Source organism: Sylvia atricapilla, chromosome 29 (assembly GCF_009819655.1).
Source record: "Sylvia atricapilla isolate bSylAtr1 chromosome 29, bSylAtr1.pri, whole genome shotgun sequence".
Lineage (NCBI taxonomy): Eukaryota > Metazoa > Chordata > Aves > Passeriformes > Sylviidae > Sylvia > Sylvia atricapilla.
Genome location: NC_089168.1, coordinates 38,994 through 60,070, shown reverse-complemented (window position 1 = coordinate 60,070; position 21,077 = coordinate 38,994). Strand labels below are relative to the sequence as shown.

The 21,077-nt window shown below is 66.1% G+C and overlaps 3 protein-coding genes across 5 annotated transcripts; 2 read left to right on the top strand and 1 right to left on the bottom strand.

Annotated features, from left to right (window-relative positions):
• Nucleotides 1-119: 119 nt before the first annotated feature.
• CNPY2 (canopy FGF signaling regulator 2) lies at nucleotides 120-4,347 on the top strand. Of its 2 annotated transcripts, none has more exons than XM_066337477.1 (6): nucleotides 120-401; nucleotides 1,608-1,766; nucleotides 2,192-2,307; nucleotides 2,384-2,581; nucleotides 2,692-2,788; nucleotides 3,961-4,347. In XM_066337477.1, the coding sequence occupies exons 2-6, from the start codon at nucleotides 1,628-1,630 to the stop codon at nucleotides 4,002-4,004; spliced, it is 594 nt and encodes a 197-aa protein (XP_066193574.1). In that variant the 5' UTR covers nucleotides 120-401; nucleotides 1,608-1,627; the 3' UTR covers nucleotides 4,005-4,347. The 2 variants fall into 2 exon arrangements, with proteins under 2 accessions (XP_066193574.1, XP_066193575.1); XM_066337478.1 differs by having other exon boundaries at nucleotides 339-359.
• An 863-nt stretch (nucleotides 4,348-5,210) lies between these two features.
• CS (citrate synthase) lies at nucleotides 5,211-13,807 on the top strand. 2 transcript variants are annotated; one of them, XM_066337682.1, is made up of 11 exons: nucleotides 5,211-5,409; nucleotides 7,182-7,229; nucleotides 7,726-7,833; nucleotides 8,000-8,065; nucleotides 8,668-8,799; nucleotides 8,885-9,073; nucleotides 9,171-9,370; nucleotides 9,633-9,762; nucleotides 11,048-11,149; nucleotides 12,384-12,593; nucleotides 13,633-13,807. In XM_066337682.1, exons 1-11 carry the CDS (start codon nucleotides 5,356-5,358, stop codon nucleotides 13,801-13,803), a joined length of 1,410 nt encoding a protein of 469 aa, XP_066193779.1. In that variant the 5' UTR covers nucleotides 5,211-5,355; the 3' UTR covers nucleotides 13,804-13,807. The 2 variants fall into 2 exon arrangements, with proteins under 2 accessions (XP_066193779.1, XP_066193780.1); XM_066337683.1 differs by lacking the exon at nucleotides 7,182-7,229.
• Nucleotides 13,808-15,272: 1,465 nt separating this feature from the next.
• Nucleotides 15,273-20,387, bottom strand: COQ10A (coenzyme Q10A). The gene is made up of 5 exons (XM_066337565.1): nucleotides 20,238-20,387; nucleotides 18,506-18,646; nucleotides 16,608-16,800; nucleotides 15,582-15,683; nucleotides 15,273-15,494 (listed from the first exon to the last, which is right to left on the bottom strand). Exons 1-5 carry the CDS (start codon nucleotides 20,315-20,317, stop codon nucleotides 15,327-15,329), a joined length of 684 nt encoding a protein of 227 aa, XP_066193662.1. The 5' UTR covers nucleotides 20,318-20,387; the 3' UTR covers nucleotides 15,273-15,326.
• Nucleotides 20,388-21,077: the final 690 nt, after the last annotated feature.

Here is a 21,077-nt window from a genome sequence, read left to right as displayed (position 1 = left end):
ACCGGGGGCACGGCGGGACGGACCCGGGTCGCGGCTGAGCCGTGGAGGGGCGTGGCCAGGCCGGACTGGTGGGCGGAGCCACACCAGGCCCCGCCCACCCGGGGCCGAGCGCCACGCGGCCGGGGCCTGGCAGCGCCGGGGTCCTCGGTGCCCGTCCCGGGCTGCCCGCGGCGCCGCCTGCTCGCGGGTCGGCCCCGCCGCGGCCCCAGGAGCCGCCCCTGCTGGTCTGACCGGTCCGACCGGCTTCACCGCCCGGCCCGGCTCTGCCGCCGCCCGCTCTGAGCCGCCGTGCCCGCGGCGGTGCGGGCCGGGGTGCCGCGCCGGGACCGGCGGTGCCGAGGGCAGTCCCGGGGCAGCCGGTCGGTGCGGGGGGCTGAGGGCGCGGGACGGGAGAGCGGCCGGTACGGGGGGCGCAGGGCTCGGGGGGCTCGGGATGGGGAGCGGGGCACGGGGCAGCCCGGCCGGGCCCGGGACCGGGAGGCGATGAGCCCGGCCTTGGAGGAGAAGCGCTGCCCCGGGGCTGTGGGGGGATCCCTGGGGGAAGGGGGATCCATAGCGCCGTCTGAGGGCTGCCCTATAGGGGAGGGAGCGCTGTAGGTGCTCCGGGCTCTGGTCTGTGGAGGAGGAGGATCTGTGGGGCTCTGCGCTGTAGTGAAGGAACCTCTGTGGGGCTCTGGGCTCTGCCCTATAGGGGAGGGAGTTCTGTAGGGGCTCTGCCCTATAGGGGAATGGGCTCTGTACGGGCTCTGGGCTCTGCCCTATAGGGGAATGGGCTCTGTAGGGGTTCTGGACTCTGCCCTATAGGGGAATGGGCTCTGTAGGGGCTCTGGGCTCTGCCCTATAGGGGAATGGGCTCTGTAGGGGCTCTGGGCTCTGCCCTATAGGGGAATGGGCTCTGTAGGGGCTCTGGGCTCTGCCCTATAGGGGAATGGGCTCTGTAGGGGCTCTGGGCTCTGCCCTATAGGGGAATGGGCTCTGTAGGGGCTCTGCCCTATAGGGGAAGGGGCTCTGTAGGGGCTCAGGACTCTGGTCCATGGAGGAGGAGGATCTATGGGACTTCTGGGCTCTGCCCTATAGGGGAAGGGAGTTCTGTAGGGGCTCTAGACTCTGCCCTATAGGGGAAGGGACTGTGTAGGGCCTCTGGAGTCTGGTCCATGGAGGAGGATCTATAGGACTTCTGGGCTCTGCCCTATAGGGGAAGGGAGTTCTGTAGGGGCTCTAGACTCTGCCCTATAGGGGAAGGGACTGTGTAGGGGCTCAGGACTCTGGTCCATGGAGGAGGAGGATCTATAGGACTTCTGGGCTCTGCCCTATAGGGGAAGGGGCTCTGGGCTCTGCCCTATAGGGGAAGGGGCTCTGTAGGGGCTCTGCCCTATAGGGGAAGGGGCTCTGTAGGGGCTCTGGGCTCTGCCCCATAGGGGAGGGGTCCCTGTGGGGTCCAGGGGCGCTGATGGGGCTCGGAGCAGACACGGGAACGCCGTGGCTGCAGCGCTGTGTAGAGCCGGGCTCTGTAGGGAACAGGAGTCCCTGAACAGGGATGACCCTTGGGTGAGACGAGGTGCGGGGACAGCAGAGCCACCAGCGCTGGAGCTGCCCCGTGTCTGCAGGTGACAGCGGAGCCCTGAGGATGCGGGGCCGGATCCCGGGAATCTGCGGAGCCCTGAGGATGAGGGGCTGGATCCCGGCCCTGCTCGGCCTGGCCCTGGCCTTGGCATCGCTGCTGCCCACGGCTGGAGCCCGCCGCAGCCAGGACCTGCACTGCGGAGGTGCAGGGGGACACGGGGGACAGGGAGGGGACAGTGTGGGACACGGGGGGACCACATGGGATGGGACAGGGTGGGGCAGAGGGGACCGGACAGGACATTGGGAACAGTGGGGACAGGGCAGGACAGGCTGGGGAAAGAGGGAAAAGGGAGGACAGGGACAATGGGGACAGCATAGGACAGGGGAACAGAGTGAAATGGGGGGACAGGGACAGAGGAGACAGCAAGACCAGGGTGGCACAGGCCAGGGTGGTGGCACAGGGCTTGGGGTTGTCCACTGACACCAGCTCACCCTGCTCGGGGACAGGCTGAGTGTCCCCAGGCCATGGGGACCTGCACACCCTCCATCCCAGTCTGCCCCAGTCACACCAGTCCGGCTCTAGGCAGCCACAGGAGTGCCCGTGCCATGTCACCGTGTCCCCCCACAGCCTGCAGGGCGCTGGTGGACGAGCTGGAGTGGGAAATCGCCCAGGTGGATCCCAGAAAAACCATCCAGATGGGCTCATTCCGCATCAACCCCGACGGCAGCCAGTCAGTGGTGGAGGTGAGGCCTTGTCCCGGTGTCCCCACCGCCCAGGCCGCTTTTGGGGACACCTGTGACCCCTCCCCGGGGCCTGCAGGTGCCCTACGCACGGTCAGAGGCGCACCTGACGGAGCTGCTGGAGCGGGTGTGCGAGAAGATGAAGGAGTACGGCGAGAAGCTGGACCCGGCCACGCACCGCAAGAGCTACGTCCGCGTCATCTCCCACGACGGCACCAAGATGGACCTTTCCGGCGTCAAATTCGACGGCGACGTCACCTCCAGCCTCAAATTCGCGGTGTGTGAGGGGACAGGGGGGTCCTGGGAGGGGTGTGGGTGGCGCAGGGGCTCCTGTGGGCTGGCGGTGTCACCGGTGCCGTGTCACCCGTGTCCCGTGTCTCGCCGCAGTGCGAGAGCATCGCCGAGGAGTACGAGGACGAGCTGATCGAGTTTCTGTCACACGAGGCTGAGAACGTCAAGGACCGGCTCTGCAGCAAGAGGACGGGTGAGTCGGGGGCTCAGGGGGCTCTGCTGCTGCTGCAGGGGTCGTGGCTGCTCCCTTGGGGTGGGATGGGATGGGATGGGGTGGGATGGGATGGGATGGGATGGGGTGGGATGAAGTCCCAGGGCCGTCTCTCCTGCTGCTCTGGTGGTCTCCTGCTCTGTCAGTGCTGACATGAGAGCAGATACCAGCCCAGAGCAGGGTCTGTCCCTGGAGATCTTTGCTGCTGTCCCAGAGGGGTTTCTCCTGCTCTTGCAGGGGTCTCCCTGCTCTGTCAGTGCTGGTGTGGTAGAAGATACTGACCCAGAGCAGGGTCTGTCTCTGGAGATCTTTCCTGCAGTTCCAGAGAGTTTCTCCTGCTCTTCCAGGAGCTGTATCTGCTCCATTGGCGTTGGAATGGGATTTGCTGTCAGCCCAGAGCTGGGGCTGTCCCAGGAGGTCCCTCCTGCTGTCCCAGGGGGTCCCTCCTGCTGTCCCAGGAGGTCCCTCCTGCTGTCCCAGGGGGTCTCTCCTGCTGTCTGAGGGTTGTGGCTGCTCCGTTGGTGCTTGGATGGAATTTTCTGCCAGCCCAAGGCAGGGAGGAGCTGCAAGCTCTTCCCCAAATCGCAGCAGCCCATGGCAGCCCGGGCTCTGCTGGCACTGGGCTTTTTTTGGGATGCTGGGGCTGAGCCAGGGCAGCTGCTGTGCTGACTCTGTGACCTCTCCTGGCTCATCCCATGGCCCTGTCCCCGTCCTGGGGCTATTTCCAGCTTGCAAACACCCAGGTCAGGCCACGGCGTGACCTTTGGGCCACTTCAGTCCTGGACAGGGGCCCTGGACGGGGCCAGGGCAGGTCCCTTTGGAGCTGGCACAGCCATCGGAGCACTGCTCAGCCCCAGAGCATCCTGAGGGGCTCCACAGCTGCTCCTGGGGCTCCTCCTGCATCCAGCAGTGACAGGGAGCAGGGACAGGCTGTGGCTGTGTCACTAACCAGGGGACAAAGCCAGGGACAGGCTCGGGTCACAGCAGGGATCAGTGCTGGCGTGGGGACAGGAGGGGACAGGGCAGTGCCGAGGTGATGTGACCCTAAGGTCCCACAGGGCTCTCACAGCCTGGGGGTCTCGTGGGGGTTTGGTACATCCTGAGGGTCCCCCAGGGCTCCAGCACGCCCTGATTGTCCCCCGTTGTCCCCGCAGACCTGTGTGACCACGCGCTCCACATCCCTCACGACGAGCTGTGACTGCCTCGGGAGCAGGGACAGCGCCTGGGATGTCCCCAGCACCTGCTGGGATGTCCCCAGGACCTGCTGGGATGTCCCCAGGCCCCACCAGGATGTCCAGATGGATCTGCCAGTGCTCCAGAGCTGCTGCCTCAGCCCGTGTGGAGCTCCTGCCCTATTTATTCCCCGTCGGGGGGCACCGGGACGGCCACCACGGGGCCGGGACATTTCAGGGACATACATTCCTGCCCCGCTGCCGGGGGACACGGGGGGGACACCGGGGCTCAGCCCCCCCGGGGTGGGGGTTTGGGGACCCCCCTCCCTGCTGCAGGCAATAAAGGGGCCGTGGGCCCACCTGAGGGCAGCTCTGGTGTGGTGTGCGAGCGGGGTGGGGGACAGCAGTGTCCCCACGTGTCCCCAGAGGCTCCAGCTCTATCTCGAGGGCAGTGTTCCCATGGCTTTGTGTCACTCTGTGTCACCCCAAGTCACCCAGCCCTGCCGCTGCGGGGACACCGTGGGGCTCCGGCCCCTCGGCTGTGGCTGGTCACCTCGTGTCACACTGTGTCACCTCATGTCACCTCAGCACGGGGGTTCTGCCTCTCAGCTCCCACCCTGTGTCATCGCACCGGGCACTGAGAGGGCTCTGTGAGGGTTCTGGCCTCTCTGCCACGGCCTGTGTCACCCCATGTCACCTGGCCAGGGTGCAGGAGCTGCCGGGGCTCTGCCCCTCCGCTGGCACCCGCTTCCCCCTGTCACTCCATTGTGTCACCCGTTGCACCGGGGCCAGTAGGACAATGTCCTCAGCGGGGACGGTGACACGCCACTCCCTGATGCCACCACTGAGCCAGGGCCGCGCCGCAGCCCCATCGCCTCAAGGCGCCGCGGCCGCATGCAGAATGACGTCATGGGCTCCGGTGAGCTCATACCGCCCGGCCGAGTGCCTGGTGACGTCACGGGGCTGCCCCCCGCCCCCGACCCCCACCGAGACGCCGGCGCCGCCGCGGGGACGACACCGAGCCGTGACGTCACGCGCTGCGGCCAGTGACGTCACGAGACGGGGCGGGCACCCCCTCACCCCACCCCTGCTCCTGATCAGGCGAACGCAGCGGCCACCTATAGCCCGCGCCCCCCGCCTCTTCATTAGCGTAGCCCCGCCCCACGGCGCGCCACTTGGCCAATAGCAGCCGGCTCTGCCCCGACTGGGGGCGGGGTTATGCTAATGAGCAGCGCCGCGCTCCGTCCCGCCCTCCCGTTGAGGACCCCCGGCCGCCGCCGCTCCGGCCCCGCTCCCGCCCCGGCCCCGCTCCCGCTCCCAGCCCCGCTCCCGCTCCCGCTCCCGTTCGGTCCCGGCCTGTCCCGTCCCGGTGCCGCCATGACGCTCCTCGCCGCCGGCAGCCGGGCGGCCGCGCGCCTCCGCGGGCCCAAGGTGAGCGCGCCCGGCCCGGCCTCGCCGCGCCTTAAAGGGGCGACGCCGCGGGGGGAAGGGAGAGCGGGGGGGTCCGCTTCTTAAAGGGGCGACGCGGGGGGCGCTGCCTTAAAGGGGCCGCGCGGAGGAAAGGGAAGGGGGGGGGATGGGACCGGGGAGATCGGGATCGCCACCGGGATCGCCACCGGGATCGGGACCGGGATCGGGACCGCGGTGGGCGCGGGGCCGAGGCGGCAGCACGTGGTGGGAACCCGAGCCGGGCGCTCCCGCCGTGGCCTTTTCAGAGCCGAGGGCACCGGGAGGGGCTCGGGGGGCTCCGGGTTCGGTTCGCTCGGTTCGGGCGGCTCCGGTGCTGCCACAGCCCCGTGCGGGGGTCCCCGCCCCGGGACAGCCGTCGCTGCGGGCTCCGGTGCCGCCGTTGTGCAGCGCTGGGCTTGGGGGGTCCCGGGAGCCCCGAACCGGCCCCGGGAGCCCCGAACCGACCCCGGGAGCCCCGAACCGACCCCGGGAACCCGCGCCCGGCGGCACAGGCGGTGGGGAGATGGAGGCGGGGACCTTCCCCTCCGCCGCCGCCGCCGCCCTTCTCGGGCGTCCCGGTGCCGTAGAGGACAACGGGGTCACAGCCAGGGGACCCCCGTGGGGGCCGAGCGCCGGTACCGGGCCGGAGCGCCCCCGGCCCCTCGGCTCTGTTTGCCTTGGCCGCGGCCGCGGCGTTTCGTAACGGGCCTCGCGGGGTCTTTATCGACCGGGCGATATTTTGGGATATCCGTGATGCCCCGCTTGGCCCCGCTCACCCCTCCGACCGGCCACACCGGGGCCGCCCCCCCCGAGCTGAGCCGTGATCCCGACCCTCCTCCTCCTCCTGCCCCGGGCCCGAACCGGGAACCCCCGAGCCCCCCGAGGGTCCCGGTGTTCCCCCGGCCGCTGCCCGCTGTCACCGCCAACACGTGTGACCTTGAGCCTGTGGCACCTCGGTGACAACCCTGACGAGCCCCTGGGGACCCCCAAACCGGGGTGACACGGGGGTGACCCTGGGGGTGACACTGCGGGCGGGGGGGTGACGGGGCGGCGGCGGCGGCGACAGCGACAGCGGCCGCCTTGACCTTGGGCTTCCTGCCGCCGCCTCCATTGTTCCGCCGGCGTTTTCCCCTCCCGGAGCCGCCTGTTGCGGGGGGACACGGCCACAGCCGGTCTTACCGGGGACCCCCGGGGTGGGTGGGCTGTGTACAGCGCGGCCCCCCCCGCGTCCTGCCGGCAGCCGGGGGAAAAACCGAGTCATGGTGTGGCTCTGCCGCAGGCGCTGCCGCAGCTCCCGGCCCCGGGGGATCTCCGGGTGTCGGTGTGTCCCGGTGTGTCCCGGTGTGTCCCGGTGTGTCCCGGTGTCCCTGTCCCTGTGCTCGCTGCCAGGCCCGCGGTGTTCCCCGGGTGTCCCCGCGGTTCCCCGCTTCCCACGCGTGGGCGAGGAACAAAGTTGGGATTCCCCGGCTCAGGAAAACCGCGGCCGTGCCCGGCCGGGCTGGGCTCCAGGAGGGAGAAGGAGATGTTCCCTGTGCCAGGCGTGGCCGCGAGGGGCTGGCCCGGCTCATCCCGGCTCATCCCGGCTCAGACCCGCGTGGGCGTGGGCGAGGACAGCGGCTCCAGCGCGGAGTCCTCGGGAAACGCGGTCTCGGTTCCTGCCACGGGGCTGGGGGGGCTCTGATCTGGCTGAACTCCCCCCAAAAAAAAGGCTGTGCCCCGGTGACAGGGGGGTCTCTGTGTCACTTGTCCCACAGAATGCGCCGTGTGTCCTCTTGGCTGCTCGCCACGCCAGCGCCGCCACGGTAAGTGTGGTCACCTGTGACCCCTTGTCCTGTCACCTGGCACCTGAGACACTTCTCCGAGCAGAAGCCCTTCACTTGTCACCCTTTTCCTGTCCCCATTTCTCTGTCACCCCCTCTCCCATGACCCCTTCCTCTGTCACCTCATCCTGTCACTCTTCTCCAACGGGAGTTCCCTTTCCTGCCACGTCCTTTCCTGTCACCTCTTTCCTGTGGCTTCCTCTCCTGTCACCCCTCCTCAAGGGGGAGACCCTCTCCCATCCCCCCCTCTCCTGTCACCCCCTTTCCTGTCCCTTTTCCCCGAGGGGAGGCCCCTGTTCTGTTGTCCCCTCTCTGTCACCCCCTTTCCTGTCCCCACCTCTTCAGTCACCCCCTTTCCCACCGCTCTCCAAAGGGTGTCCCCTCTCCTCTTGTCACTCCATCTCCTGCCACCCTCTTGGTTGTCTTGTCACACATTTTTCTTGTCTCCCCCTCTCATGTCACCCTCCCTCGTCCCCAGAACCTCAAAGACGTCCTGGCCACCATGATCCCCAAGGAGCAGGCCAAGATCAAGAGCTTCCGGCAGCAGCACGGCAGCACGGCCATCGGGCAGATCACGGTGGACATGGTGAGTGTGCGGCCACGCCAGGGCCACCAGGGCCACGCCAGGGCCACCAGGGCCACGCCAGGGCCACCATGGCCATGGGGCAGGTCACAGTGGACACGAGTGGACATGAGTGTGCGGCCACCAGGCCCTGCCCCTGTCCCTCACCCGCCCTCCCGGCCCCTTCCAGGTGTACGGCGGCATGAGGGGCATGAAAGGGCTGATCTACGAGACCTCTGTGCTGGATCCTGATGAGGTAAGGTCCCATCCCATCCCACTGATCCCATCCCGTGGGTCCCATCCCATTGATCTCATCCTGTCAATCCCATCCCACTGATCCCGTCCCATCTCACTCCATCTCAAATCCCATCTCATCAATCCAATCCCAAACCTCTATCCCATCCCGTAAATCCCACCCCATCCCAGTGATCCCATCCTAATGATCCCACCCCATCCTAATGATCCCACCTCATCCCAGTGATCCCATCCCGTAAATCCCACCCCATCCCAGTGATCCCATCCCGTAAATCCCACCCCATCCCATTCCAGTGATCCCATCTCATACCAGTGATCCCACCCCAGTGATCCCATCCCAATGATCCCATCCCATCCTAATGATTCCATCTCATCCCATTCTAATGATCCCATCCCAGTGATCCCATCCCAAGGATCCCACCCCAGTGATCCCATCCTAATGATCCCACCCCAGTGATCCCATCCTAATGATCCCACCCCATCCCAATGATCCCACCCCATCCCATTCCAGTGATCCCATCCCATCCCAGTGATCCCATCCCACCCCAATGATCCCACCCCAATAATCCCCCCCCGGCCCCGCTGACGCTCCTGTCCCCGCAGGGTATCCGCTTCCGTGGCTACAGCATTCCCGAGTGCCAGAAGAAGCTGCCCAAAGCCGCGGGGGGAGAGGAGCCGCTGCCCGAGGGTCTCTTCTGGCTGCTGGTGACCGGAGAAATCCCCACCCAGGAGCAGGTACCGCCGTGAGGGGGCTGACAAACACCTCAGGGGTGTCCCGAGCCCCCCGGCCGCGCTGCTCAGCCCAGGTGTGTCCCCGCAGGTGACCTGGCTGTCCCGGGAGTGGGCCAAGCGTGCTGCTCTGCCTTCACACGTGGTGACGATGCTGGACAACTTCCCCACCAACCTGCACCCCATGTCCCAGCTGAGCGCCGCCGTCACCGCCCTCAACAGCGAGAGCAAATTCGCCCGCGCCTACGCCGAGGGCATCCACCGCGCCAAGTACTGGGAGGTACGGGGGGCACCCGCTGCCCCAGCGCCCGTTTTGGGGCCGGGTTTGGGGTGTGGGGGGCCGGGGGAGTGTGGCCTCACCCCACCGTGCCCCCCAGTTTGTGTATGAGGACGCCATGGACCTCATCGCCAAGCTGCCGTGCGTGGCCGCCAAGATCTACCGCAACCTGTACCGCGAGGGCAGCGGCATCGGGGCCATCGACCCCAACCTCGACTGGTCCCACAACTTCACCAACATGCTGGGCTACACCGACCCCCAGTTCATCGAGCTGATGCGCCTCTACCTCACCATCCACAGGTGAGGAGGTGGGGGCTGCACCTGCAGCGGCTGGGGGATGTGGGTGGGCGGGGGTTTGGCTCCGTTCCCAACCCCCGGCGCCAGGGACCTGCTCCGGGAGTGTCCCCGGGAGTGTCCCCGGGAGTGTCACCGCAACGGGGCAGGGCCGGGGAGGGGCTGAACCGGGCTGGCAACATTGTACTCTGTCCTCGGCTACTTGGGAATGCCGTGGGAGGCGTGAGGTGGGGCTGGGGCGGTCCTGACGGTGTCCTGGTCCCCGCAGTGACCACGAGGGAGGGAACGTGAGTGCCCACACCAGCCACCTGGTGGGCAGCGCCTTGTCTGACCCGTACCTGGCCTTCGCCGCCGCCATGAACGGGCTGGCAGGGCCCCTGCACGGCCTCGCCAACCAGGTGGGCACTGCTCCCTGTCTGTGTGGCCCTGGCGCTGTCCTGTGTGTCTGTCTGCCTGTCCTGTGTGCCCCCTTCATTGTCTGTGTGTCCCTGTCTGTGTGGCCCTGGCCCTGGCCTGCATGTCCCTCTCCCTGTCTGCCCCTCTGCCTGTGTGTCCCTGTCCCTGTGTGTGTGTCCCTTTCACTGTCTATGTGTCCCTTCCTGTCCTTTGTGTCCCTCTCCCTGTCCTGTGTGTCTCTCTGCCTGTCCTGTGTGTCCCTGTCTGTGTGTCCCTGTCCCTTTCCTGTGTGACCCTGTCTCTGTCCTGTGTGCCCCCTTCATTGTCTGTGTCTCCCTGTCTGTGTGGCCCTGTCCCTGTGTGTGTGTCCCTTTCACTGTCTATGTGTCCCTTCCTGTCCTTTGTGTCCCTCTCCCTGTCCTGTGTGTCTCTGTCCCTTTCCTGTGTGACCCTGTCCCTGTCCTATGTGTCCCTCTCCCTGTCTGTGTGTCCCTGTCTGTGTCCCTCTCCCTGTCAGTCTGTCCGTCTTGTCCATGTGTCCCTCGTCCTGTCCTGTCTCTCTCCCTGTCCATGTCCCTCTTCCCGTCTGTCTGTCCCCACCTCCTGTCCGTCCCTCCTCCTGTCCGTGTGTCCCTCTCCCTGTCTGTCACTCCTGTTCATGCATCCCTCGTGCCTGTCCCTCTTCCTGTTGGTTTGTCCCTCCCCATCCGTGTGTCCCTCTGTCCCTCCCCATCTATGTGTCTGTCCCCCACCTATGTGTCCTCTGTTCTCATGTCCCCCTGTCCCTGTGTCTCCCTGTCCCCATGTCTCTCTGTCCTTCTGTCTCTGTGTCACTCTGTCCCCCTGTCCCCGTGTCCCCCTGTCCCTCTGTCCCTGTGTCTCCATGGCCCCCTGTCCCTCTGTCCCCCGTCCCTCTGTCCCATGTCCCCCTGTCCCCATCCCTGTCCATGTGTCCCCCATCCCTCTGTCCGTGTCCCCCATCCCTCTGTCCCTGTGTCCCTGTCCCCGTCCCTGTCCCTTTGTCCCCCTGTCCCTCTGTCCCTGTCCATGTGTCCCATGTCCCTGTGTCCCCCTGTCCCTGTCCATGTGTCCCCTGTCCCTCTGTCCGTGTCCCCCATCCCTCTGTCCCCCATCCCTCTGTCCCCCGTCCCCGTGTCCCCCTGTCCCCGTGTCCCCCTGTCCCCGTGTCCCCCTGTCCCTGTCCATGTGTCCCGTGTCCCCCTGTCCCTGTGTCCCCCTGTGTCCCTGCCGCTGTCCCCGTGCCCTGCCTCACCCCGGTCCCCGCAGGAGGTGCTGCTGTGGCTCACGGACCTGCAGAAGGAGCTGGGCAAGGAGGTGTCTGACGAGAAGCTGCGGGATTTCATCTGGAACACGCTCAACTCGGGCAGGGTGAGGCCCAGGGCCCTGCCGGGGCTGGGGACAGGCCCTGAGAGCCCCGGGCCTGCAGGGGGAGGGCTGGGATTGGGGTCAGGATTGGGGCTGGGGCTGGGACTGGGTCAGGGCTGGGGCTGGGTCAGGGTTGGGGCTGGGTCAGGACTGGGACTGGGGCTGGGATTGGGGCTGGGTCAGGGTTGGGGCTGGGATTGGGGCTGGGATTGGGGCTGGGATTGGGACTGGGGCTGGGTCAGGGCTGGGGCTGGGACTGGGTCAGGATTGGGGCTGGGTCAGGGCTGGGTCAGGGCTGGGGCTGGGACTGGGTCAGGATTGGGGCTGGGGCTGGGTCAGGATTGGGGCTGGGTCAGGGCTGGGGCTGGGTCAGGGCTGGGGCTGGGTCAGGGCTGGGTCAGGGCTGGGGCTGGGTCAGGGCTGGGTCAGGGCTGGGGCTGGGATTGGGATTGGGGCTGGGGCTGGGACTGGGTCAGGATTGGGGCTGGGTCAGGGCTGGGGCTGGGATTGGGATTGGGGCTGGGGCTGGGTCAGGATTGGGGCTGGGTCAAGACTGGGGCTGGGGCTGGGACTGGGTCAGGATTGGGGCTGGGTCAGGGCTGGGTCAGGGCTGGGGCTGGAGCTGGAGCTGGAGCTGGGGGGTTGTTCCAGAGCCCAGAGCAGGCTCTGAGCCCCCAGCCCTGCAGGTGCTGCAGGTGGAAGGCTGGGGCTGGGATTAGGGTTGGGGATGGAGCTGAGATTGGGGCTGGGGTCAGGATTGGGGCTGGGGCTGGCTGTTCCAGGCCCAGGCTCTGAGCCCCCATCCTGCAGGTGGAAGAGTGGGGTCGGGACTGGGGCTGGTGTCAGGAGTGGGTCTGGGATTGGGGCTGGAGCTGGGATTGGGGTCAGGATCAGGGCTGCGATTGGGGCTGGGGCTGGCTCTGGCTGTCCAGGCTCTCAGCCCCCGTCCCTCAGGTGGTGCAGGTGGAAGACTGGGGCTGGGGTCAGGATTGGGGTCAGGATTTGGGCTGGGGTCAGGATTTGGGCTGGGGTCAGGATTGGGATTGGGGCTGGGGCTGGGGTTGGTTATCCCAGGCTCTGAGCCCCCGTCCCTCAGGTGGTGCAGGTGAAAGACTGGGGCTGGGGTCAGGATTGGGGTCAGGATTTGGGCTGGAGTCAGGATTTGGGCTGGGGTCAGGATTGGGATTGGGGCTGGGGCTGGCTCTGGCTGTCCAGGCTCTGAGCCCCCGTCCCTCAGGTGGTGCCGGGCTATGGCCACGCCGTGCTGCGGAAGACGGACCCACGTTACACCTGCCAGCGGGAGTTTGCCCTCAAGCACCTGCCCAAGGACCCCCTGTTCAAGCTCGTGGCCCAGCTCTACAAGATCGTCCCCAACGTGCTGCTGGAGCAGGGCAAGGCCAAGAACCCCTGGCCCAACGTGGACGCCCACAGCGGGGTCCTGCTGCAGGTGAGCCCAGGGCCTCGGTCCCTGTCCCTGCCTGTGTCCCTCTGTCCGTCCTGTCTGTCCTTTACCCTGTCTGGGTGTCCCCTGTCAATGCCCACCTCCCTCTCCCTGTCCTGTCTGTCCCTTCCCTGGCTGTGTGTCCCTTTCCATGTCCCTCTCCCTGTCCTGTCTGTCCCTTTCCCTGTTAGACTGTCCCTTTCCCTGGCTGTGTGTCCCTTTCCATGTCCCTCTCCCTTGCCCTGTCTGTCCCTCCTCCTGTCCGTGTGTCCTTTTCCCTGTCTGTCCCATGTGTCCCTCTCTCTGTTCTCCTTCCTGTGTGTGCCTCTGTCCATTTGTCCCTGTCCCATCCCTCCCTCTCCCCATCCCTCCCTCTCCCTGTCCCATTTGTCCCTTTCCCTGTTGGACTGTCCCTTTCCCTGTCCATGTGTCCCTCTCCCTGTCCATCCATCCCTCTCCCTGTCTGTCTGTCCCTTTCCCTGTCCTGTCTGTCCCTCTCCCCGTCGATGTGTCCCTGTCCCTGTCCCATCCCTCTCCCTGTCCCATTTGTCTGTCTCCCTGGCTGTGTGTCCCTCTCCCTGTCCATGTGTCCCTTTCCCTGTCCGTCTGTCCCTGTCCCTCCATCCCTCCCCTTGTCCATCCCTCCCTGTCCTGTCTGTCCCTCTCCCTGTCTGTCTGTCCCTGTCCCTGTCCCATCTGTCCCTCTCCCCATCCATCTGTCCCTCTCCCTGTCCATCTGTCCCTTTCCCTGTCCATCCCTCCCTCTCCCTGTCCATGTGTCCCTCTGTCTGTCCCTGTCCATCTGTCCCTGTCCCATCCCTCCCTCTCCCTGTCCCCGTCCCTCCCTCCCTGTCCCCGTGCCCCGGGGGCTGTCCCTGTCTGTCCCTGTCCCTGTCCCATCCCTCCCTCTCCCTGTCCCTGTCTGTCCCTCTCCCTGTCCATCTGTCCCTCTCCCCGTCCGTGTCTCCCTTTCCCTGTTGGACTGTCCCTGTCCCCGTGCCCCGGGGGCTGTCCCTGCCGTCCCCTGACCGCCGTGTCCCCGCAGTACTACGGCATGAAGGAGATGAACTATTACACGGTGCTGTTCGGGGTGTCGCGGGCCCTGGGCGTCCTGTCGCAGCTCATCTGGAGCCGGGCGCTGGGATTCCCGCTGGAGAGGCCCAAATCCATGAGCACCAAGGGCCTCATGCAGCTGGTGGGCTACAAATCGGGCTAAAGAAGGGACGAGGGGGGACAGGGGACCCCCAAGGGAACGCCCCCGGCGCTGAACCCCCCCCTCACCCCTGCCCCGGTGGGGGTTTGGGGGGCTCCATCGCCCCCTCCCCACCCCGGCAGCTCTCACTGCGCACACTGGGAGCCCCCCCAGGCTCCCCACACTGCTGGGATGGGGTTGGGGAGGGGGTCCCGGTGGGGTGGGTTATTTTTTTTTTTTGGGGGGGTGGGGGGTCACAGCTCTCCCCCTCTGCAGCCCCCCCAGAGGGGTTCAGTCCAGCCCCGTGTGCAGCCCCCCGCAGGGACTCGATACACTCCTCCCCGGCCGTGCCCCCCGTGTTTGTGTGACCCCCCGGTGCCCCCCACCCTCCTGAAGCCCCCGGGAGCCAGAGCTGGGACCCCTCCTCACCCCAAACCCCCTCTCCCCCGGCTCCTCGCAGCTCTCGGGCGCTTCTGTACAAAACAACGAGAAAAATGCAAAATAAATGTTTTTATTAACAAACCCCTCCCCTTGGCTTCCCCCTCTCCTCCCTTCCCTGGGCAGCGTTTAGGGGGTCAGGGGATGGTGCCCCCACCCCACTCGGGGGGTCCTGCTGGCACCTTTTGTCCCCTCGGCGGTGGTGTGGCTCTGGGGGTCCCAGCAGTGAGCCCCCCGCCCAAAACCCGCCGTCCCAGGGCGGAATGAGGAGCAGGAGGCCGCTGACCCTTGGAAAATCTCTTTATTGCCCTGTCCGAGCCCCTGACACCCCCCGGGCCCCCCACCCCAGCTGAGGAACGGGAGGGGGGTGTGGGGACCGTGGGGGTGGGGGGCGGTGGGGGAGGGGCAGTGGGGGTAGCCCCTCCCCCACCCTGTGCGTGTGGCTTGTGCAAAGTGTGCGACGTCATGGGGGGGTTTGGGGGGGCTCCTTCCCTTTTTTGTTCCTGATGGGGGTAGGGGGGGGTCCCAGCAGCTTCCTTCCCAATGAGAAACCCCCTCCCCAAATTCCTCCCGGAGCACGGTGAGGTCCAGGTACTGGAGCTGCCCCCACCGGGGCCCTCCGGCCTGGCTGAGGAGTTCAAAAAGGAATAAAACACACAAAAAAAGGGTTAAAAAAACCTAAAACAAAGAAACAAACAAAAAAAAAAAAAAAAAAAACCAAAAAAAAAAAGAAAACTAAAAAAAAAAAAAGGAGGAAAAAAAAAAACTAAAAAAAAAACCCAAAAAAACCCAAAAAAACCCAAAACAAACAAAAAAAACCAACAAAAAAACCAACAAAAAAAACCCCCCAAAAAACCAAAACAAAAAAAAAAAAACCAAAAACCAACCCAAACCAACCAACCAAGAATTAAAACTTTTCAAACCCCCGATTCATCAGCTGCAAACCCAAGGAGAGTCCAGCGCCGGGGCCGCAGCTCCTGACCCCGGGAGCGGCTCCCAGGGGACAGCCGCCGGCAGGGCGCTGAGGCAACAGCAGCGCTTTCAAAAACGCACTCGAATAAATATCATCTCGGGGCTGGGGATGGGCTGGGCACAGCCCGGGGCCGCCCTCACGTCTGGTGCACCTCGTGGAACATCAGCTCCCTCGGGATGCGCGTCTCGGGCCCGAAATTTTTGGCCGCTCGACGCTCGAAAGCGGCCACCATCTGTTTGACCACCTCGTCGAAGAAGACGGTGGCCAGCTGGGAGTGCAGCAGCGAGCGGAACTCGAAGGAGATCTGCGCAGGAAAAAGAGGAGGAGGACAGGTGAGGAGCGGCAGGTGAGCCCCGCCCTGCCCGGGGAGGAGCTCGGCGCGGGTTCGTACCGAGAAATCCACGGTGCTGGTGCGGGGGTAGCCCGGGATGCCGGGGCTGAAGCGCCAGTTGGTCTCCAGGTGGTTGAAGAGGCGCCCGTCGGTGCAGACGGCCTGCGGAGGGGCAGAGCAGGGAATTCCTGAGGCTGGAAAAGCCTCCAGGGTGGAGCCCAGCTCGGGAGTCCCCCGAGTGTCACAGCCCGTCCTTTCCTCCAGGGATGGGGAGTCCAAACTTTCCCGAGGCAGTTCTGATGTCTCACAGCCCGCTCCAGGAGGGAATTGCAGCCTGAGCCTTCCCTGGAACGACTTGAGGCTAGAACAGCCTCTTTTCTGCTGTTCCCTGGGAGCAGAGCCTGACCCCACCCAGCTCCACAATGGGGTGAAAATTCCCCTCTGAGCATCCTCATCCAGGCACTTCCAAAGCCTGACCATTTTTCCATGAGGAAATTCCTCCTGTTGTCCATCCTGAGCCTCTCCTGGAGGGATTTGGGGTTGTTTCATCTCATCCTGTTGTTCCCTGGGAGCAGATCCTGACCCTGCTCTGCCATCAGGGAGTTGTGGGGTGAAAATTCCCCCTGAGCCCCCTTAATCCAGGCACTTCCACGGCCTGAACACCTTTTCCATGAAAAATTCCCCGATGTCCATCCTGAGCCTCTCCTGGAGGGATTTGGGGCCATTTCTCTCACCCTGCTGTTCCCCTGGGAGCAGATTCCAATCCCACTCTCCCGTCAGAGAGTTGTGGGGTGAAAATTCCCCTCTGAGCCTCCTTAATCCAGGCACTTCCACAGCCTGAACACCTTTTCCATGGAAATAACCCTCCTGCTGTCCATCCTGAGCCTCTCCTGGAGGGATTTGGGGCTGTTCCCTGGGAGCAGAGCCCGACCCCACCCGGCTCCACTCTCCCGTCAGGGAGTTGGGGGGTGAAAAGGTCCCTCCTGAGGCTCCTTTTCTCCAGGCTGAGCCCCTTTCCCAGCTCCCTCAGGACTCCTCCAGACCCTGCTCCTGCTGCTCCAGCCCTGCCCCGATGTCCCCGCTCACCTTGACGAGGTGTGGCCGCACCAGGGTGACGATGGACGTGTACCTCTCCAGCACAGGTGGGAAGCCCACCTCCAGCTGGGCCTTGATGTGCCCCGAGCGCCGCGACACCACCACGGACTTCTTACACCAGGGCACGAAGTTCTTGTAGTCCTCCACGTTGGCCACCACGTCGTACATCTCCTGCATGGAGTACCTGAGGGCACACAGCGGGCTGGGTCAGGATTGGGGCTGGGGTCAGGATTGGGGTCGGGATTTGGGCTGGGGCTGGGGTCAGGATTGGGGTCAGGAGTGGGGTTGGGACTGGGATTGGGGCTGAGGTCAGGATTGGGGTTGGGGTCAGGAGTGGGGCTGTGGTAGGGGCCAGGACTGGGGCTGGGGTCAGGGTTGAGGTTGGGGTCAGGAGTGGGATTGGGACTGGGGTTGGGGCCAGGATTGGGGCTGGAATTGGGGACAGGAGTGAAACTGGGGTCCAGATTGGGGCTGGGGTCCAGATTGGGGCTGGGGTCAGGATTGGATTGGGGCTGTGGTAGGGGTCAGGAGTGGGGCTGGGGTCAGGAGTGGATTTGGGCTGGGGTCAGGAGTGGGCCTGGGGTTGAAGCAGCACTTAGGGGCAGGGTTGGAGCCAGGGCTGGGGTTAGAACCAGGTTTGGGGCTGGGGTTGGAGCGGGGGTTAAGGTCAAGGTTGAAGCCAGGGTTGGGGCTGGAACTGGGATTTTGGCTGGGTTGGAATGGGTTGGAGCTGGGGCTGGGGCTGTGGCCAGGGCTGGAACTGGGGCTAAGGTCAAAGCTGGGGCTGGGGTCAAGGTGAAGGTTGAAGCCAGGGACAGGGTCAGGGTTGGAACTGGGGTTAAGGTCAAAGCTGGGGCTGGGGTTGGATCTGGGGCTGGGCTCAGGTCAGGGTCAGGGCTGGGGCTGAAGGGCAGAGCTGGGACTGGGGTCAGGGCTGGGCTTGGAGCTGGGACTGAGATTGGGACCAGGGTGAGGGCTGGGGCTCTGGTCAGGATCAAGGCTCAGCGTGGGCTCAGGGCTGGAGTTGAGCTCAGGGCTGGGCTCAGGGTCAGGCTCAGGGCTGGATTCAGGCTTAAGGCTGGGTTCAGGCTCAGGCTCAGGGCTGAGGTTAGGCTCAGGCTGGACTCAGGCTCAGGTTCAGGGCTGGCTCAGGTTAAGCTCAGGGCTGGATTCAGGCTTAGGGCTGGGTTCAGGCTGAGCTCAGGGCTGGGCTCAGGGCTGGCATTGGGCTCAGGCTCAGGGCTGGTTTCAGGCTCAGGTTCAGGGCTGGATTCAGGCTCAGGGCTGGCTCAGGGCTGGAGCTGAGCTCAGGGCTAGGGTCGGGCTCAGGCTCAGGCCTGGCATTGGGCTCAGGCTCAGGGCTGGGCACAGGCTCAGGTTCAGGGCTGGATTCAGGCTCAGGGCTGGGTTCATGCTCAGGGCTGGGTTCAGGCTCAGGGCTAGGGTCGGGCTCAGGCTCAGGGCTGGCATTGGGCTCAGGGCTGGGTTCAGGCTCAGGCTGAGCTCAGGGCTGGGCTCAGGGCTGGTGTTGGGGTCATGGTCAGGTTGGGCTCAGGCTCAGGCTCAGGGCTGGAGCTGAGCTCAGGGCTGGGTTCAGGGCTGGCTCAGGCTCAGGGCTGGTTTCAGGCTCAGGCTCAGGGCTGGCTCAGGGCTAGGGTCGGGCTCAGGCTCAGGCTCAGGGCTGGTTTCAGGCTCAGGCTCAGGGCTGGATTCAGGCTCAGGGCTGGAGCTGAGCTCAGGGCTGGGTTCAGGCTCAGGCTGAGCTCAGGGCTGGCTCAGGCTCAGGGCTGGGCTCAGGGCTGGCGTTGGGGTCACGGTCAGGTTGGGCTCAGGCTCAGGCTCAGGCTCAGGCTCAGGCTCAGGCCCATCCCGGCTCCAGCCGCACACACCCGATGATGCGGCGCTCCGAGTACTCCTTGCGCTTGTTGGTGAGGTTGAGGAAGCCGCGGCTGGGCTGGGCTCGGGGCTCCCAGGCCGCGGGGCCCGGCCGGCCCAGGCGGGAGAGCCGCAGCCCGCACGGGGCCGTGTGCCTGCGGAGAGCGGGCGGCACCGGGTCAGGCCGGCACCACCGGGACGTGTCCCCGCGCTTTCGGGGCCCTTCCCGAGCTTCCCAAACTTCTCCAGAGCTTCCCAACCCCTCCAGAGCTTCCCAAACCCGTCCAGAGCTTCCCAAACCCCTGCAGAGCTTCCCAACCCCTCCAGACTATCCCAAACCTCTCCAGAAGCTTCCCAAACCCGTCCAGAGCTTCCCAAACCCCTCCAGAGCTTCCCAACCCCTCCAGAGCTTCCCAACCCCTCCAGAGCTTCCCAAACCCATCCAGAGCTTCCCAACCCCTGCAGAGCTTCCCAAACCCCTCCAGAGCTTCCCAAACCTCTCCAGAGCTTCCCAACCCCTCCAGAGCTTCCCAAACCCCTCCAGAGCTTCCCAAACTGCTCCAGAGCTTCCCAAACCCCTCCTGAGCTTCCCAAACCCCTCCAGAGCTTCCCAAACCCCTCCAGAGCTTCCCAAACTCCTGCAGACTATCCCAACACCCTGCAGAGCTTCCCAAACCCGTCCAGAGCTTCCCAAACCCCTCCAGACTATCCCAAACCCCTCCTGAGCTTCCCAACCCCTCCAGACTATCCCAAACCCCTGCAGAGCTTCCCAAACTGCTCCAGAGCTTCCCAACCCCATCCAGAGCTTCCCAAACCTCTCCAGAGCTTCCCAAACCCCTCCAGACTACCCCAAACCCGTTCCCAGCCTGGATCCCCTCCTGATCAACTCAGATCCCTTCCAGTCCTTCCCTGCACCTCTCTGGACTGGCCCAGGTCCCTTCCAGCCCTTCCCAGGTCCCTCCCAGGCAGCCCTGGGTCCCTGTGTGACAATTCCCCGCGATGGGAATGTCCCCCGGGGGCTCTGGGCCGGTGCCCACGGCCGGGGAGGTGCCAGCGCTGATGCCAGGGCTGCTGCTGGCAGGAGGAGGAGGAAGGCCGGGAAACCCGACCTTGGGGACACCTAATCCCGGCGGGGACAAGTGCTCGGTGCCCCCGGGCTCGGTGTCGCTCCGGAGGGGACAACAGCGGGGACATCGCACCTTCCCCCGGGAATTGTCACCCCCGGAGTCACCGCGGGCGCTCGGTGCCGGTTGTGTCCCTGTCCCCACGTCACTGTCGCTGTGTGGCTGGCCCCGAGCAGAGGTCATTGCCGCGGGGACAGGGCCGGGTGGCCTGGGGACTGTCCCCTGGCCCAGGGCACGGTGACACCGGTGACACAGCCCGGCGGGGCTCTGCTCCCCCCCGACACCGGCCCGGCGCCGCCGTCCCCACGCGGGGTTTGCTCCAAGGTCAGACCCCTCCACCGAGTGCTCCCCACCCAGGGGCCTTCTCCGGAACCGGCACAGCGGCACCGCCGCGACCCCCGACCCCGCGGCCCCGGGATCCCGGGCCCGGCCCCGCCAGGATTCCCCCGGGCTCCCCAAGGTGCCCCCGGCCCGCCCCACCCCGCGGGGCCCGGGCAGGCCCGGAGGAGTCCCCGCAGCACCATCGCCTCCCGGAGCCCGCCCCGCTGCCCCCGGGGCCGGTGTGACCTCCGGGCCCCGCCCGCCGGGAGCCGCCGCCCGCGGGGCCGCCGCCGCCGCTCACCTGCCGGGCGGGGCCGCCGCGGCCCGTAGGCGTTGCCGCGCCCCGAGCTGCAGGGCGCCGCGGAGCCGCCGGGCCGCCATGAGCGGGCCGGGACCGGGGCCGGGCCGGAACCGGGACCGGGCCGGGACGCGGCGCCGCCGCCGCCCTGACCTCTCACCCCGTGACGTCACCGCGTCGCCATAGCGCCGGGCACGTCACGGGGCGGGGCGAGGCGACGCCCCCCGAGCGAGGAACCACGGGAGTTGTAGTCGGAGGGCGCGCGGGGCACCATGGGAAATGTAGTCCCGGCCGGGGCTGCGGTTCCTCCGGCATCCAACCGGGATCAACCGGGATCAACCGGGACTGCCCCGCCCGGCGCTGCCGGGGGTGGGATCAGGCCAAGGGGAATCCCGCTCCGCCTCCCACGTCTGCTCCCGGTCGGTCGGTCCGGAGAGGGATGGGGAGCTGCCTGTGCTGTGTCCCGGTAACGGCCCCGCTCCGAACTGAGCAGAGGAGCCGAGAGACCGGGAATTCACCGTGGGCTGCCGGAACTGTGTGACCCAGTACAGCCCAACACACCGCAGGGCCTCCCAGTGTCTCCCAGTACAGCCCAGTGCCACCCAGCACAGCCCGGTCCAGTCCATCCCAGTTCAGCCCAGCACAACCCAGTTCAGCCAACACAGGCCAGGGAATCACCAGTTGGCAGCTCGAACATCATTCCCGAGCTGGGAATGCCGGCCCGGAGCTGCAGCCGGGCCCGGGACCCCCCCGAGCCCCGGGACCCCCGCCCGGAGATCCCGGGATGGGTTTGGACCAGGGCAGTCACTGCTCCGGGACCCCCGGGAGCACCGAGGGGATGGG